The sequence below is a fragment of the Rosa chinensis genome, chromosome 4 (genome assembly GCF_002994745.2).
Source record: "Rosa chinensis cultivar Old Blush chromosome 4, RchiOBHm-V2, whole genome shotgun sequence".
Lineage (NCBI taxonomy): Eukaryota > Viridiplantae > Streptophyta > Magnoliopsida > Rosales > Rosaceae > Rosa > Rosa chinensis.
In genome coordinates this window covers 63,398,313-63,417,731 of record NC_037091.1, presented here as the reverse complement: position 1 = coordinate 63,417,731, position 19,419 = coordinate 63,398,313, and the positions used below count along the sequence as shown (strand labels likewise).

Here is a 19,419-nt window from a genome sequence, read left to right as displayed (position 1 = left end):
ACCTGAAAGAGACTCAGAAATCTTCACAGCTGATTTCTTCTTGACGATGTACATCAAAGTATACTTCGTTCTTTCACCAATTTTTCATCAATCAACAATCAGATTCTAAAAGAAACCACAAACCATAACAAAGAGAACTTCTGAACTACAATCCCCAAAATTCTAGGGTTTCAAAGTATCAAATGCTCAGAATTTCTTATGAATCAACTACTGTATCTTGTGCCAAATCAAAATTGAACAAAATGTATATGATAACAAAGCTTCGAAGCTAATCAATTTCTGTAAATTTCTCAGTAATCTTCAAGAACATGAAGTTAGAGTCTTGAGAGAGGGATGCAATTATCTCTGTAGCAAATCCAAAGATCGAACACAGAGAAAGTGAAATTGAAGACGAAGCTAAGCTGAAGGAGTATGATGGAGCTCGAAGAACAAACCCGAGGTCGCAACCTGGCTCTGATACCATGAAGGCTTTGTGTGAAGAACAGAGGAGAATAGAGAATTTAGAGAGAGAGACAGAATTTCTATTGATGAAGAATAAGGTTCTGATACAATCGATGAAAACTGAGGTAGCTACTAGCTTCATATACTAACTACATATGTTGCAGATTGCATACACGTGGACTACAGCTGTAGGCCACAGGCTAATTAACCATCCATATAAGCACGCAGTAGAGTGAGCAGACTAACCAATTAGTTACTGGTGTTGAGCTGAATAGGACCATAGAGCAAACATATATCAGTTGTAGTCAGGAAACAGTCTAACCCTACAAAATTCAGTGAAATTAGTATCTTCACGTGTTATGTTTGAGGTTGAGTTTCAGTCGTTCCCGCTATCAACCTCGCACTAAAGTTCATCAACTAGATTTCTGCAAAATTTATCGGAAGATGAATTGGTGCTAAGAATGAGGCATAATTGTTAGTCAAATTAATTAGTTTCAGCTAATTAGGGTTAATTAGTTTAGCTTAATTAGCATAATTAGATTCCTTAGTTTTCAGTTTGGCTTACTTCATTGTAATTGTGTGATGCCTGATAAAGTAATCTAAGGTTCGGATCCAAAACCAATTGGCAATGAATGGAGTGGCCCAAACACTTATAAACTCATAGGCAATGTCTCATTTTTCTCATGTGGGATGTATATATTCTCAACACGCCCCCGCACGTGTGGCGAATTTTCAAGCCATACACGTGGACAACTTGGGTGACGTGGAGCCCGTGTGGCCGTTAGGCATGCACACGTGGGTAACCCGCTCTGATACCATGATAAAGTAATCTAAGGTTCACATCCAAAACTAATTGGCAATGAATGGAGTGGCCCAAACACTTATAAACTCATAGGCAAGGTCCCATTTTTCCCATGTGGGATGTATATATTCTCAACAATGCCAGGCTGTTATAGAGTTAGTTACCTCTCTGCACGGATGACTGACACGTGGCCATCATCTGTGCATTCATTCCTTGTATAAATAGGGGCTGCTCCCTCATTCTGTTACATGTAGCAATACGATCAATTTCTCAGAAACCTTTCTCTCTTAACTTTCTCTTTTTCCTTTAAGCAAATACTCAAAGCTATTCATAGCTTCAAAATTCTAGGAGGTAATACTAGTTCTACTGCTCTCATCTTTTGGCTAAAAACATAAACAACTCGAATTCTTTTAATAGGAATTGAATTCCATTTGCTTTTCGGCTTTTTGCTACCTATATCCTCCTTTGTTTAAATTTGGCTATAAAGCCAGTTCTGCTTTCTTCAAATTTGGCAAAATTAACTCTAATGTTGCCACTACAAGAAAAGTAGTCTACCACAACATCACAATAACAACATGCTCTAAATGCTCGTTGTTACTTACAGTATTCGACAACGAGCAAATAATTGTAGTAAACTATTTAACACCATATGCGTCATTTGCACGTTGTTAATTTGGTTATCAACAACCTACTTTGCGTGTTGTTATCTGCAAGTTGTCAATTAAGTTATCAACAAGCAGGTGTGCACGTTGTTGAAAACTTTTCAAAATAACAACATGTGACGAATGCTATTAAAACTTTGAGATAAAAAAAAATAAAATAAAAATTATGAGGAGAGCAGTCCGTTTTATTCTAAATTTTAGGAAAAATTTGAAGTTTTGTTGACCTAGCTTTTACAAAATCACTAAACGCCTGCCACCAAAAGCTCTCGCCATAGTCGACGGTGACCTTCATAATGTTCGACGGTGTTGGAGCCACCTAGTCGTTTCAGACTTCAAGTAGTCCTTCTCTCCCGCCATCAACTCATCTCCAGGTACTATCGCTCTTCATTCTCAGTTTTCAATTTCAAATTCTTTCAAGGTATCAAAATCAAAAGCTCAGATATCTCTCTCCCTCACTCACTCACTCGCAGCATCTCTCAGCTCAGCTCAGCTTCTCTGTCCTTGATTCCCAAGAAGATCAGCTCGCTCTTCTCTGCGCATTACTCCCTTCGATTCCTGCAATGCTTTTTAAATTCTGATTACAGGTACTGTCTTTTGACTTATTGTTCGTTCATGGCGGTGTTTTGGTTCGGAAATTGGAAGCATGGGCAATTGAATGGGCAATTGAGTATGTGGCTATGTGGAATTGAATGGGCTTCTCTTTTTGTATCTGCAATTGATTAAGAAAGTTTAGTTAGCTGCAATCTATGACTAGTTTTCTGCATTTTGAGAAAATAGGTACAGCAAATAACATGGAATTTCGACATTTATAGTTCTGCAAATTGTTTAGTTTCCAAAAATATGAGGTAAATTGGAAATTCCATGTGTGTGTTTGATTGGGGAAGGCCTTTAGTTTGATTTAACACATTTAGGCTACATGTAATCAGAACACATGTGAATGCATATAAGTTTAGTGTGATTGAATGAGTTGTAGTCTAAATTGCAGTGCATGATTATTACCAACTCAGTCACAGAAAACCAGAATAGCAACTTTTAGAGCGTTGTATCTAACACTTTACTCCTCTCTACTAACTCAGTCACAGCAGTTAGCTAGGTAATTTGGCATCATATAGAATAAGAACTGGGTTGGTTCTATTTGGTTTGAAAGCATTAAGTAACAAGTAGAAAAATTTGAAGTTCCTGGAAAAAATTTCAGTGTTCTTATCAACTTTGACATACTGATTGGGTAAACTGAAATGAAACTAAGCTGGATCTTGGATTAGATATGTTTAGCAAAGAACTTTGGAACTAGAGAAAAGAGTATGAGGTCATTTTTGGACAAGGAGAAGAAAGTTTGATACAACATTTTGCTAAAGTGCAATGAACTTCTGAATTGTGCATGCATGTGCTGCGATGGGGAATGCAGTAGGTGATTTGAGCTATCTTAGTTGCGTATTTGAATTCTCCAAAGCATGCAATAGGCTAGAGAGAGATTGTACCTAAGTGTTTTTTTCTTGTGTTTCATTGTGTGATTGCTAGAAAACAGAACTTGATATCCTCAGCAAAGTCAGTTTAGCTTTTGATCGAATTACTCTGGATAGTGTTGTTAATGTTCTATTTCATTCAATCTTCCAACTGCATCCTCCTTATTTCTATATTCATATTTTCAGAAGCCTTGGTGGTTAGCAAGTGCTATTTTCATACTTTTTTTAAATATTGACATGAGGAAAGAATGCAGCAGGGGATGTGATCTGAAAGCCATAGACACACCAAACCCTACATTCTATTATCAAAACAGGTTATGCCACCACAAAGACAAAGTAGTTGGTTTTATTGCTTCTAAGGTCATTGCCAGAGAAGGAATTAATTATAGTTTCCAGCAATGTCACAACTTCAAATCAGTTGCACCTACTAAACTGCCAAAGTGATAGCATCCAAGACTCAAATTTGTATGATTGATCCGCTAATATACCATTCTCAGTCACTGGTATCATGTTGCATAATGAAATTTACAACTATTTATTGAATTTCCTTTTCCTTGATAATCTTTAGAAAGTTCTCATCATTCATATAATGTCCATATAATTTCCTTTTCATTAGTCTTCTTGTACCTTGTTTTACAGAAAAACTACCATCGATTCATGTATCTTGGTTGTTGCACTAAAACTTATTCTACAGATTATTTCAATTAGAATGCATGTATTATTATTTGTGATGACTGATAACTCATGTGATGACCTTCTGTATCTGTGTAGTTAATACTTGTCCTTGCCCTTGTCAAAGTGTTAATTAGATTAGAAGGAATAGCAATTGAGTGGTACTGTGGTAGTGGTTCTAAGTTCTAAGTTTAGAAGGACTAATGTGCCTATGCTATATATGATTTCGTGCCTTATAATTTGAGGTACAGTTTCTATCAAGATGGAGAAACAATGGCTGCAATTTGATAGAGAAAAGGAACATAAAAAGAAGAGGAAAATAGGTGACAAAGAACAGAAAAAGAAGGGGAAAAAGAAGAGTGAAAGACGACCTCATCGCGTGTGGAAAAAAAAGTCAATATTCTTCGAGTTGCCATATTGGAAGGTATGTCATTCTCTTACAATCTTAGCTTTAATATTCTTCATGGCACTATATGAGTAAAGTGAACACTATTCTGAATTGTATTCGATTCCAGAATATTTGAGCTCAGATTGGTGCTTCTATAGAGCTTGAAATTCAGTATGTTGTTTATATATATTTCATGTTGGTTGCCTGACTTGCCTAATTCGGCTGACCGCTTTGTTGAATTTGAGTCCATTTTGATGTTTATGTTTGTAGTCCATTTTGATCGCCTTGGCTGAATGTTTATATCTTTGTTTTTATTTTTATTTTTTGTCCTGCAAATATTTAGTTTTGCTGCTGAATGTGGCTGGATTGGTTTTTAATGCTGACACTTGAGCAGATTTGTTAATACTGTTTGGTAGTCCCTTCATGTAATTCTTTCTTGAATTTTTTGATTTGCAGGTTCTCCTTGTACGTCATAACTTGGACGTAATGCATATAGAGAAGAATATCTGTGATAGTATTCTTGGTACACTTTTGAATTTGAAGGGAAAGTCCAAAGATGGTCTCATGTCTCGTAAAGACCTGGAAGCTATGCAGATTAGACAAGATCTACACCCTAAAGTATATTTTTCATATGTATACTAGAGAATTTATGTAGGTCAGGAAGTACCATGCAATTTTGTCAATGCTGATGAACAAAGAATCCAGTACCTTGTCATGCTTGTTTTGTAAAGAACATATGTATAAGAGAATGTGGCACTCCGCACTCCTAATGAAATGTATATTTTTCATACATGGTTAGTGTGTACTGATATTGGCATGTGAATGTGTTTAAGTAATGGTGAATGTTTATAGAGGTACAGGAAAGCATAGCTCAGCAAATTGGGTGCAATAATATGTACTGAAATTTATAACAACGTATCCAGTAATATGACAACATACCATGTATGCTGTCGAAAACTAAAGACTACATGCTGAGAGCGTTGTTAAAACTTACAACACGCGCTTGAAACGTTGTTGAAAATTTATGACAACGTGCAGAGCTCATTGTTGAATAATTACAACAACGTGCTTTGCCTCTTTTTGACAACGTGCAAAGCTCGATGTTAAGAACTCAGGGACTTTTAATAACTGTAGCATCTACAACATGCGCCAAACGTTATCAAAAGTGATTGACAACGTGAACTGCATGTTGTTAAACACATCTCCTTCCAACCCATTCAAAATACTGAAACACATCTCCTTCCAACCCATTCAAAATTCTGACCTTGTTCACCTCGTCTAACTCCACCTTCTCTTTGAATATTCTCACTTCGCCCTATATATACGAAAATAATCACTGTTATAGCTGAAAATCTTTACTTTTCCTGATTGGGATATAATTAACCTGTCGATTAAGTGATTCAAAACCATCTTTGGTTAATGGTCGAAATTAACAATTTAACAACAGAACATGTACCTACAAAATGACTTACTTACTGCATAACTCCAAATCTTAATGGATCCCTCAGTTTCCCAATCTCCTTCATGCACCGCAACTCCAGTTATGGTGCCAGTTTGAGAAGTGTTTGGGACGTGGTGAGCCTGCTCAAGAGAACTTAATTACCGTAATGAGTAATGTTTAATTATCGGTAATTTGTGATCGATATTGATACTGATCAGAACCCTAAGTTGGTATGATCGCGATATGCTACCTATCTTGTGTGCTATATAATAGGGCAGAACTTAGAGAACGTTAATTCCACTACAGTTTCAGCTAAATTATTAGGTAATATTATACTTCAGAACACATATGCTTCACATGGTCTCAATAAAGTTTAGATCCTATTATTGATCTTAGATCTCAGCAACAATCCATCACTGGCCCTTTTTCAATTGAAAAATATTAACCTGCAGAGTGAGATGATCTACCTTAATTCTCAAATCTTCTGTTTGGGATAATCTAATTACTTATTATGGCATTAATTTGTTGTTTTTAATAATACCCTCTCTCTAATTGTATTATTGAAACTAAAAGATAATAACACCAGGCAACTGTGAGATTGCATTACAAGAAAATCATCTGAGAGTGATGGCTTATTCGTCATGATCGATAGCTACAGACATCCTGATTCAACTTGAACTTAATTAATACATGACAAACTATTTTGATTTGGTTAAGGCGTGTACCCATTTTGTTAGAGTCAACTGTTTGAAACAACAAAGCAATACGAAAGAAAGATTTGCCAACTGAGTTTCTCCCGGCTCCCACTGAAGATTGTACAGGGTCTGCTTCCGGGCTAGCAGATCTGTTATATAGGATTTGATCTCCATATTGACGTATGTATTATTCTAGCCTTTCGTTCGTGTGGAAATGACAATTTTTTTTTAAAGATCTTTCTAATTAGCAAGGTCAGGAGATTAAACCAGCATATTATTCATCATAATATAATACGAATAACAAATAAGTGAAAAAATAATGGCAAAAGATAATTGTGATGTGAGGATCGACCAAGTTGCATAATTGAAAGTTCAGTGACTAATCAGTGTAGAGCACAAGTGTGGGATTTCTGAGGTGTTTGGAGTGGGATTTTAGGTTTGAAAATGGAGCTGGACGGCGAAAACTTTGCGCAGAACATGATCATGTTGACTAAGGATGAGTATTGATTTGATAAAGATGATCATGTTGGAGAGGATTTTACGTTTGGAAATTGGAAATGGAACTAGAAGACAAAAACTTTGCAGCAGAACATGATGATGTTGGCACGAAGTTCGAGTACTGACGATGAAGATGAATCAGTGTATTTCGAGTACTCTTACGGTATAAATGATGATACCTACACTCATATGCATATAATTGTGAATGAGTTCATATTATTGTTGAATAATTGTTGGGATACATACAACTATACAAAGCTGAGAGCCCGGAAGCTCCATTAGCTATCCTAAATCGAGATTTGGATTATAAGCTACATAATTACAAGGAGAAGTTACAATGATGTGATAAAAGAACTGTCGTTAGAGAGCGTGGCGTGTTTATCTGAAACTGACAATAGCTGGAGATTATATAAGAAATTGCTTGCTTAATTACTTACTCCGCAGATCAGGAGCATCCTTTCTGGAACTGACTATAACTGGCGAGGCAGATAAGCCATTGTGTTTATCCGAAACCACTGGGAAAGTGAGTTTCTTAGCTTTCATTTCATCTTTTGAAGGCTCTGCGGGAGATGTTGATCCAAATATCTGCACTGTTAAGCTTCCACCTGCAGAGAAACAACAACCAAACATGTAGAATGCGTTAATATGATGCAAAAATTACTCTTCCTTTTTACTTGTACAAGCAACAAAAAACTTCGACTATGGAAAGTGATTAAAAGGTTAGCAGCTGATGTAATATGTCATTAGTATGGAAGTAGATAGTCCTTTGCTGCTGACAGCATTTCTATCCGAAGCACTTCTATTACTTTGGCAGTCTAATAACAAAATCTAATTGATGGAAAACAAATTAAAAATTTTGATGATTTTTGGTATCTTAAGCTGATTAGATCATGAGAATAAACAGTAATTTACCTAGCACAAGAGCAGCACCAATCCAACCAGTAGAACCCCATCTTTCGCCAAGGAGAAACCATGCGAAACCAGCACCCCAGACAGGCTCCAAACCATAAATTATGGCCGTTTCTGTGGCTGATACATCGCGCATTGCGCCCATCTGTTAGATATAATCTTCTGTTAAAAAAATGAGCTGAAAAAGGGGCGTTTGAATTATAATTATGCTAGAAAATTCAGGCACCACTAAAATTCACATATCTTTGTATTTTAGAAAAGCATAGTATCCCAACAACTTCCCAAGCAACTGAGCAATGCAAGAGCAAATGATTCATACTCTTACACTGGAGCTTTTGCACATACCTCTACCCATAAGCATAAAACAGTGGAGAAAATGCCTGTGTACAGTGCAGGTATCCATGGAAACACAACCATCCACTCCCAGAACATCTCCCCTGTCCACAATGATGGGTTAAAGTCGTGGAGGCCACCACCAGACCATGCCCCAATGAGGTACCATATGGTTGATAAGAAAGCAACAACGCATATCTGAATGAAACTAAGGTTAGTGTGCACACACACTGCATAGCACCAATAAAGATTAACAGGTTGAACTAATCCATATCTATCGACATGGGTAAAAAGATATACTAACCTCATATCCAAGCAGAGGCAAGAAGTTTTCTTTTTTTGTGTTTCTTGATATATGCTCTGTTCTAAGCATATGAACCCCAAAAAACACCGCGCTCAAGAAGTTCAGCAAATCTCCAACCTGAGCGTGTTTGATAAGATATTATCTGTATTTACATATACATATACATAGGAAGAGGTTTTTCTCCTTTTCACCCAAGAGAGCTGTAAGTTACTCTCAGCAATGCTGTTTTGTCACTTCACTAGTTACTATACATATTGAATAGGTTAATCTTATCTCCAGAAGTGGACATTGTTTTGGCACTTGAGAATGTACTTGACTAATGCAGGTGTAAGCAGAGGTACAGAACGAGGGTATTATTGAGAATTAAATGGTCAGTATTTAGATTTCCCATATTCTACGAAACAAAACATACTTATGTCATGTATAAAACTAGCATTCCTCAGTACCCTATATGCAAACTAGGAATATAGGATCACCAGAAATTTTCTTCCAGAAAATATAAGATTCTGATATCTGAACAGGCCACAAATCAAACTTGGTCCTCTACAAGTTAATCATCATCAATTATACCGAGAAAGAAAGATGACTCTATACGCAACACAAAGAGAGTAATAAAACTTACACTTGGGGGAGATCCACTGGATTCCAGCAGCCCAACTCCGACAATAGACATGAGGGCTCCAAACCAGGTACGAGCAGGGACTATTGCTCCTAACATTCCATCAAGCAAGGGAACGATAATCACCTGTTAAATTCACCCAAAATATGCCAACAAGTACCTTCAGGTACTCCCTAAACAAAGAATCTTTAATATATAAGCCTAGAAGAACAATTCAAAGACTCACAGTGAACATAGAAAGAAATGACGCACGACCAGCATCAGATGTTAGCAGTCCTAATGCCTGCATAAGATACCCTAAACTAACCCAGAATCCCAACTCAATTCCTGCATTACGAGTATCAACATCACCTCTTGCTCGGAAAACAAATGGGATAAATGGAACCGCCGACATAGCAAACCGCACAACAGTAAACGCCGCCGGGTCTATCACAGCTTCCACTTCTTTCACAATCGAAAAATTACTAGCTACAACAAGAAGATTAGGCAATGTCAATGCACAATAAAAAGCTCTAAACTTGAACACAAAACCATTATCTTCCACAATTTTAAAGTCTTCATATTGGCAAGAATCAATTGATAATTGAATGTCATGAATAATAACACTAAATAATTTATGCATGAACTGAGCTACCATCATATGTAATTTATAAAACAATTACACAAAGCAATGAACTTTAGTATGGAAAAAGGGAAAATGAAGAAGCTTTACCATAGACTACAGTGATTACATTAAGCAGAAGGATGCTCCTAACTTTCTTGGAGGCGAAGAATATCCTCCGCCATAGAGATCGCTTCCCAGACAAGGACTTGAAGCTCAGGGCTGTTACCGTCTTTTCACTTCTGGGTCCATCTCCCTTTGCGGTTTTCACCAATGCGGTTGGACTCGGACCGGTACTGTCCAATTTCGCCGGCTTTTTCAGCCGCGCTTTGGCGCCGGAGCTACCGGGTGATTTAGAAGACGACGAACAGGCGGTGAAACGAGGTCGTCGTTTTGTATAAAACGAAGAGAGATTCGATGAGCTGGAAGAGCATTTGGCGGTGGTGGCGTCGTAGGTGGATGAGCTCCATGACCACCCACACGGTGATTGGGCAGCCATGGCTATTGCCGAGAGAGAGAGAGAGAGAGAGAGAGAGAAATCTACCCGGCTGCTGTCGAAATTACCAAAACGCCCCTCCACTGACTGACGTTGCTTTCTTTTTAGTGTTTTTTTTTTTTTCTCTTTTGTCTTTGGGCAATAGGTATTTGGTCTAGGAAGAGGCAGTCGACCAGCTCACTAGCTCAGGAACATTATGAATCCAGTAGTGATCTGCTGGAACCTCAAGCAAGCCAATGAGGAGGATATACTATTTGAGTTCAGTACTAATTACCATTTGAGTTCATCTCTAACACCATTTGAGTTCAGTACTAATTACCACATGAGAGTAATTAGACTTCGTTGGTTTAAGGAATTTTATTTTGAAAGTCTGCAGACATCCAACAGTCGGGTCCAGTGATGATCCATACTCTCTAGAAGTTCACATCGGCACATAAATCCCGCAACACCCCAATACTCAATAACCTACTAATAAGAGATTTCTGTATGTTAGGATTCGGACTTAAGTGAGATTTCTCTCGTCTCGTCATTTCTGCCGATTGTCATTAGCCACGTTGCTTTTGATAAATATCTCTGCAAAAACTGGCCGGCACTAAAAGTAGGACCCGCGTCTCCAACACGACACCGTTTGGCTTATCTTTCTTTCGTTCCCGGTTAAGCTTCTGAAAAAATTGGAAGGACTATGCTGCAAGTCTGCAGAAGACATTCCAAGCTGTGGTTAGCTCTCTCACTCAGCCCAATATCCCAGTTCTCCTCTCTGGACCAAACCCGAAAACCCGAACCGATTCGTCTGACCATTACCAAGCAAGCCTTCACCGCCCAGTTGCAATCATGCTCCTCACACCCAAACCAGCTCAAGCAAATCCACGCCCTCATTCTCACCACCGGAATCTCCATCAAGAACAGCCTCCTCACCCATCTCATCACCACCTTCATAATCTTGGGCGACGTTTCCTATGCACGTAAGGTGTTCGACGAAATGCACAAGCCAAGAGTGTTTCTATGGAACACCATTATCAAAGCGTACGTTAAGTACCAAGACTTTATGGAGGCTGCGGCTGTGTACAGAAGAATGAAGCGTCTGGGTGTTCGCCCTGACGACTTTACGTACACGTTTGTGGTCAAGGCGTGTGCTCAGCTGCCGTGGGCCGGGTGGGCTGTCGCGGCGCACGCGGTGAAATATGGGTTGGAGTTTGTTGTTGAAGTGAGGACTGAGTTGGTGATAATGTGTGTGAAATATGGGGAGTTGGGTTTGGCGGATTTTTTGTTCGGAACTATGGTCGAGAGAGATTTAGTTGCTTGGAATGCTTTTGTTGCTGCTTGTGTGCAGAGTGGACATGCTGCAAAGGCTCTTCATTTGTTTCGCCGGATGCGTGTGGCTGGAGTGGAGCCTGATGCTGTTACGGTTGTGAGTGCTTTTTCGGCTTGTGGGCAGTTAGGGTGTTTGGAGACTGGGGAAGAGGTTGATGGGGTTATGAGACAATGTGGGATTGTTTGCAATGTAATTGTTGACAATGCGCGGCTTGATATGTATGTCAAATGCGGTAGCGTGGACATGGCTGAGGCTTTGTTTGAGGATATGCATCAGAGAAATGTTATTTCCTGGAGCACTATGGTATTAGGGTATGCAATAAATGGGGAGAGCCGCAAGGCATTGGATATGTTTTCGAGGATGCAAAAGCGAGGAGTTGCACCCAACCATGTCACGTATCTAGGAGTTTTATCCGCATGCAGCCATGCTGGGCTGGTGAATGAAGGCAAATCTCATTTTAGGCGCATGGTGCAAGCTGGTGACAAGAATATTCAACCGAAAATAGAGCACTATGCTTGCATGGTTGATCTCCTTGGTCGGTCAGGACATCTTGAGGAGGCTTATAACTTCATAAGAAGTATGCCAATTGAACTGGATACCGGGGTGTGGGGAGCTTTATTGGGGGCGTGTGCAATCCACCAAAACGTTGAACTGGGTCAGCATGTAGCTGATTTGCTTTTTGAATTAGCTCCTGCTAATGGTTCATATCATGTCTTGATGTCAAACATGTATGCGGCTGCTGGAAGATGGGACTGTGTTGACAAGGTGAGGCTCAAAATGAGAAAAGGAGGTGTTAAGAAAGTAGCTGCCTATAGCTCAGTAGAGTTTAATGGAAAAATCCATATATTTTATGGTGGTAACAGATTGCATCCAGAATCATCAGAAATATATGAAAAATTGGAGGATTTATTAAGACAAGTGAAGAATATAGGTTACACTCCAAATATCACCTCTGTGTTTCATGATGTGGGCACAGAGGAAAAGGAAGCCACACTCAGTCATCACAGTGAAAAGCTTGCCATTGCATTTAGTCTTCTAAATCTACAGCCTGAATGCCCCATTAGAGTGGTGAAGAATTTACGGATATGTGATGACTGCCACAGTTTCTGTAAATTTGTCTCCGAAGCGACCAAAAGGGTGATTATCATGAGAGATAAAATCCGTTTTCATCATTTTAGAAATGGTGAGTGTTCTTGCAACAACTTTTGGTGATCACAAGGGACAATGACAACTGGAAATGATAAAATGTAGAGAGATGTGTTTTGGTTCCATTTCTCTTAATCTTGAAGTGTGACTGCAGAATCCCCACTGAGCTGATAATAAGTGTTGTGCCTAGTGGGATCAACTGTCTGAGATATATTGCAGATCGTATGCGAAATTGCCGCAACATTGAGATAACTCTAATTCCCCATCATGATTATTCACCATCTGTTGTTCACTGTGATACAAGGGGTAGCAATGTCATTGAAAAGATATCCAAACTCCTGTAAAAGGGGCATCTACAATACTAACCCAAGAGGCAGGGATAAATCTGACAATGTGCCATTCCTAATCTAGATTTTTAGTTCAAGTACGATTTATTTCAAAAATATATCAGATGTTCGTTAGACAATATATCTTTGGCATATTTACTTCAGAGGTTGGTACATAAATTGCTGAAGAGATTTGTACAGATATTGCATAATGTTACAGGAAAGTTTGACTAGATTAAAGCTGTCAGATGAACTTTTTCGTGCAAATTAAGTTGAGGCATTGTCTTTGACTCTTTGTGACTCATTTCATAGTTCACTAGTTTAGTTGTGGACACGAATATAGGTACACAGGAGGATAATTATGTGTTGAGTGAAGACTTTCCTAATGGTGATTCATCTGTTGGAGAGAATTGACATATGCAGCAACAAAATTTGAGAAACTACATGCATTGTTTGGAAAATTACCTCTCTTCTGCTATGATATCCCCGTTCTCCTTTGTGATAATTCCTCCCCCAAGTCCTACCGTCCGAGTTTCTTCCCTTTTTCCCTCTCTCATTTCGACTAGGAATTTGATTTGTTCCCCTATCTAACCAATTTCCTATCTCAAATCCAAAATTTTGCTCTGTAGACAATAATAGACTGTTCATTGTCAGTACCCCCACGAAGTATTTCACAATGATAACCAAGAAACTTTGAAAAGCACTTGTTACATTTCCCAAATTCCTATCAGTAAAAACTTGTTCTGGTTCACAGACCTGTCAAATTATACTACTAATAGCCTAATATAAAGTGAAGCCTAAAAGGGCTCAGTCTTTAGCTCAGGGTTTCTCTTATTATTCAATATCATCTGTCTTAGAGTTCTACCATATTATAATTACGCATCTGAGAAGCTACTAATTTATAATTAGACTGCATAATATGGTCAAGACTCAAGATTCAAGTGAGTACAGGTATACTGTTTTTAAGGGATAAAGTCTTAAAAGATCCTAAAGTCAATAAAGTACAAATATTTTGTTCTTTTATTTTGGATGATTATAAAAAAGGGATTAGATGTTCTTCTTGTTTTTTTTTTTTTTTGAATAAAGATGTTCTTCTATGTGATGCGGGAAGCTTGAACACGATAGTAAGGGGCCCCGTCAAGCGTCGAAAGCCATATGAGATAAGCTAGAATCCACTAGCAATTACGGACACAACCGTAAGAAACATAGAGAAACTTCTCTAATATTTGGTTTTTTTATTGATAACTTGAATGAAAATTACGATCTAAGAGGTGCCTTATATAGGACACATAACATAAATCTAATACAACTAGAAAACATAAAGAACAATTTATTTTAGACTAAAACTAGGAAACCTAATTAAACCTGATTAAATAAAAATCGGAAATAAAATCCTAGATACTAAAGAATATTATGATTGGAATCTCAATCAAGATTTTGCTCGAAAATCCTGATATATCCAAAAGAGTAATTTATGATTGATTCCATCATTAAGAAGCCTATTTGAATACCAATTTTCAATATTCAAATTATTCTTCTTAATGTGAAGACGCTTCTTTCTTTTCGAGATTTTTTGTTGAAATTGGCTAAAATCTCGTCCTACATCAGTCTCCTCCACTTGAAAAGAACTCGACCTCGAGTTCCTCTTGTATGCAGCTCGATCATCAGTAGGAATAAAACATGATAAGCCATCAACTTCAATATTCTCGAAATTAAAAGGTATCACCATGAATCCAATACCATAGACAAGTTTAGAATAAGCATCTTGAAACTTAAGCTCCTCCACTTGAAAAGGAATGTCCATTGACTTCTCTTTGGGTTGGTCTTGAACACAATTAAGCATACATGACATGGATATCGATGTGATGAATGAATCAGCTTCTTTGTCTTTAATAAGTTTCTTTTCAATCTTCAAAGTAGCTTCTTCATGTTTCTTTTCACCCATCTCAGGATGGTCATTCTTGATGTTCTTCTTTCTAGGCTTGATTTTAATTTTGTGCGCATCCCACCTGAATAAATATGTGTTGTCCTTGCAATAACCACCTTTGACGCTTTCATGCCATGGTCTTCCAAAAAGCACATTAGTGTCGTTCATGTCAATCACATGACAAGTAATCTCTTCTTTATAAAATTTTCCCATAGAGATAGGAACTTTTCAAACCTCTGTTACTTGCGCATATTCATCCTCTCCAAATGGAATCCAATATAGATCACTCAGCTTCACTGTCGGTAATTGAAAATAATCCACAACTTTGTCTGTTACAAAGTTCTCTCGTAAACCACTGTCAATTATTACAAAGCATACCTTGTCTTTGATGATACATGTAGTTCGGAAGTCGTCGTAATCTAGCATTGTGAATATCCAACGTTCCATGTTTCTTCTTTTTTTCTCTTTTCTTTTTTTTTTGGATTGATGAGGTTGTCCTAGAGCAAATCCCTTGGCATGTTCCTCTTCAACGAAACTTTCTTTAATAGATACTCTACAACCAGCATCGTTGAGGTTGGTGATAGTGAACTTCTTTCTTGGATCGTCGTCTGCTAAGGAGCGGGCGATACCCGCTCTGATACCAAATGATGCGGGAAGCGTGACCATGATAGTAAGGGGCTCCGTCAAGCGTCGAAAGCCATATGAGATAAGCTAGAATCTACTAGCAATTACGGACACAGCCGTAAGAAACATAGAGAAACTTCTCTAATATTTGGTTTTTTTATTAATACCTTGAATGAAAATTACAATCTAAGAGGTGCCTTATATAGGACACATAGCATAAACCTAATGCAACTAGAAAACATAAAGAACAATTTATTGTAGACTAAAACTAGGAAACCTAATTAAACCTGATTAAATAAAAATCAGAAATAAAATCCTAGATACTAAATAATATTACGATTGGAATCCCAATCAAGATTTTGCTCGAAAATCCTGATATATCCAAAAGAGTAATTTATGATTGATTCCATCATTAAGAAGCCTATTTGAATACCAATTTTCAATATTCAAATTATTCTTCTTAATGTGAAGACGCTTATTTCTTTTCAAGATTTTTTGTTAAAATTGGCTAAAACCTCGTCCTACATCACTATGTTAAGAAGAATATAATACTAAATCAAGAAGAAAGTAAAAGAAAAGCTGATCGATAATAAGCATTGCATTGAGAATCAATATTAATAAAAACTAGAAACTTGAAACACGGGCTCTGGGCTCTGGGCTCATCCTGCCATTTCAGATCAACTCTGTCAAACCGAAGTTATATATCCTTCTCCTTCTTCTCCACCTATAATTGAGCAAGTTAATTTTAGGGTTAATGCTCATACACCCCAAATCCGGGAAAATACTTCTCATACACCCCAGTGTATTAATTTTGTTCCCTCTTAGACAACCTTTTCTCACTTTCCTTCCTACCTACCCATCTTTTCAAAATCCCTACCATTAATACCCTTTATTCCTTTCTCTAGCAAGTTTCTTTGACGTTTTAGTTTGTCAGAGTCTGCATCTGCATATGTCTCTTTCATATAGTTTGCTATATAATTTTGTTTATTTAACGGTTTTAGAAACGTGGTGGGCCCATCAGAGTTTTTATTTGAATATATATATATATATATATATATGAAATTGACAATCATCCTCTAAATTCGAAAGGTAAACAGTACAATTTACTATTCATAATTTCGATTGTAGACAGACTTGAGTTGATTGCTATCTGCAAAATTACTACTACGGAACTACAAAAGGAGAGAGAGAAATTGAGAAAATTGAAAACCTATAGAGATAATCTTAGTAGAGATTCTCCCAATTACTGGGATATTATTTATAGACTACAGACTAGAATCTATAAAATAGAAGAGGAGATAGATAATCTCTTGGATGTTCTGGAAGAGGAACAAAAACCTCTTGATTATTTGAGCATTGGTTAGATCCGCACATCACTGGTATCAGAGCTTGTAAAATAGCTCAAGGAGAACCCCTCCTTAATGGGGACTATGTCCGAATTGTTATTAGAGAAAATAAATTCTCTACTAAAATCTTCTGATGAGAAATATCAGAAGCTGTTACTAGAAGTATCTAGATGTCAGTCGACTCTAGAAAAACTACCTGCTATAATCCACCAATTGGAAAGATTGGAAAACAAACTGGATTATATCAAGGAACTTCCAAAAACAGAAGAAGAAAAACTGACGAGTGTCAGTAGAAAAATCAATGAACAGCAAAAAACGCTGGAAAAAATACTGAAGGACAAGAAATTGCCTACAGTAAAAAAGAAAGCTAATGGATTCAAACCATTAGAGAAACCAGATAAGAATCTTGTTCCAAACATGATTTTTCTGGAACCATCTACTAGTCAGACTAGTATCCGGTATGAAAACCCGGAAAAAAGAGAAATGAAGATGTTAAGCATCTTTGGAAAAAAGAAAGGAGTACAACTCCTGAATTCTGAAGAATTTGAATACAATGAAATCGAGCACGAGGTAAAAAACGCCTCAATTCCAAAGCTAGATTTCAAACAGATCTACAGGCGGGGAACATTTGACCTGATGGACAGCCATCATTTCAAAGTACTGGAATTCACAACCCCCTCAACATCTGGAGAGACAGATCTCTTGATGATCACTCCAGCTGAAGTTGCCAGAGCACAATCAAAGAAGTATCAATTTATGCATATTGGAGCAGTCCAAGTCGGCATAAAGCTTTTGGCAAGAGAAGGCATCAACTGTTCAGTCCTGTGTGTCCTGCAAGACAACCGACTGACAGACTTCCAAGCTAGTCTGTTGGGAACTCTAGAAGCATCACTGTGCAACCAAGTAGCATATTTCAACTGCTTCCCCAACTTCTCAACCAGCCTGAAGGATGCAGCCCACTGTCTCCGACTGAGAGTCAAGACAGATGGCATATCAATGAAAAATGATATGCAAGAATTGGCGATAGTATACAGAATATACTATAAACTGATGAGCACCACAGTAGAGCCGAAGACACGGATTTCCAACATCCCTGGTCTCACTACTGGATTCCTTACCAGCCAGAAGAACCATTCACAGCAGATTCACAAAGTTGCTTGGAATGAAGTAACTTTTCCTATTGAATGGAAATTATCCGGTCCGAAGCTACCAGCAGAAAGTGCAAAAGCAAAAATCTACGAGAGTAGAAGAACTGGAGAAATCAGCCTCAACTTCGACAACCACAGAAAAAGTGATGTCGGTCCTGAGAACATCAGGATACACAGCAATCTTCTGAGAAGAAGCTACAGCACCAGAGAAGCCGGTGTCAGTGGTACAAAACCCACTATTGAAGAGCCAATATCAGAAGAAGATCTGGAAGCTGATCTGAACAGACCAGTCCACATGCTTAGAGCTGAGAAGCTCTATGATCTTTATGAAGAAGCTGAGAACTGTGAAAGTCAGGAACGATTAGAAAAACTAATCGAAAAAATGAAAGAGTTCAAAATCAGAAAGACAAGAAAAGTCTTTCCTTATCAAGATCTTGAAATGGAAGATGGAGAAAGCTCCAGAACTTTCATAAAGAAAGAAACAAGGGAAACAAAACTCCCAGTTCAGAAAGCCCCCACGGATAAAAAAGGGGAAAGAAATTCCCAAAGATTCGTCCCCGAGGACAATCTGCCAAGAGTTCCGATCACGAACTATGGCATCTGGTTAAATCTAGATAAGAGTCTAGACAAAAGAAAAACCATTGACCAATGGGTAGATAGCCTGATGATGGCTTCTGCACTTACCCTTGGCAAATTTGAAGCACCAGATTTGCAGGTGTACTATGAGACTACTCTCACTGGAGTGGCAAAAAAGTACTACCTATCATTCAAAGAAACCGCCAGAGGAAGAGACTGGCTTGAAGAGATCAAGAATTCAAAGTCTCCGTATGATTTTAAAGTACCCCTGTACGATCAGTTCTGTGGAGATCTTTCAAATCTGAGTGAGAAAGCCAAAGAAACGGCAAAATCGAATATCTATGCGCTCAAAATCTGCGACATGAGATACTTCGAAGAATACCTGAATGAATTTCAGGAATATTACTGTACAATTGGTGAACTAGAGAATACTAATCTAGTTAATCTGTTGCACAGAAAGCTCCCTGAACCATGGAGAACAGCTGTGAGAGAAAGCATAGCTGAGAAACCAATTGAAAGATTTTCAGTTGGAGGAATTGCCAACAGAATCCGGCAATTACTGAAGGAGCAATGCAAAGCCAATCATAGAGCTAAGATGGCCAAGAAGCAACTCAAAGGAGTTGAGAATTTCTGCTATGGAATACTGGATATGCCCACAAACTGGGGATGTCATGAATCCAATTTCCGCAG

At 38.0% G+C, this 19,419-nt stretch overlaps 2 protein-coding genes across 2 annotated transcripts; one reads left to right on the top strand and one right to left on the bottom strand.

Annotated features, from left to right (window-relative positions):
* Positions 1-7,252: 7,252 nt before the first annotated feature.
* LOC112198128 lies at positions 7,253-10,424 on the bottom strand. Its single transcript, XM_024339186.2, has 7 exons — positions 9,940-10,424; positions 9,454-9,695; positions 9,231-9,353; positions 8,609-8,725; positions 8,317-8,502; positions 7,975-8,116; positions 7,253-7,667 (listed from the first exon to the last, which is right to left on the bottom strand). Exons 1-7 carry the CDS (start codon positions 10,325-10,327, stop codon positions 7,492-7,494), a joined length of 1,374 nt encoding a protein of 457 aa, XP_024194954.1. The 5' UTR covers positions 10,328-10,424; the 3' UTR covers positions 7,253-7,491.
* Positions 10,425-10,491: 67 nt separating this feature from the next.
* On the top strand, positions 10,492-13,397 carry LOC112199872 (pentatricopeptide repeat-containing protein At2g01510, mitochondrial). Its single transcript, XM_024340846.2, has one exon. The coding sequence runs from the start codon at positions 11,007-11,009 to the stop codon at positions 12,846-12,848; it is 1,842 nt and encodes a 613-aa protein (XP_024196614.1). The 5' UTR covers positions 10,492-11,006; the 3' UTR covers positions 12,849-13,397.
* Positions 13,398-19,419: the final 6,022 nt, after the last annotated feature.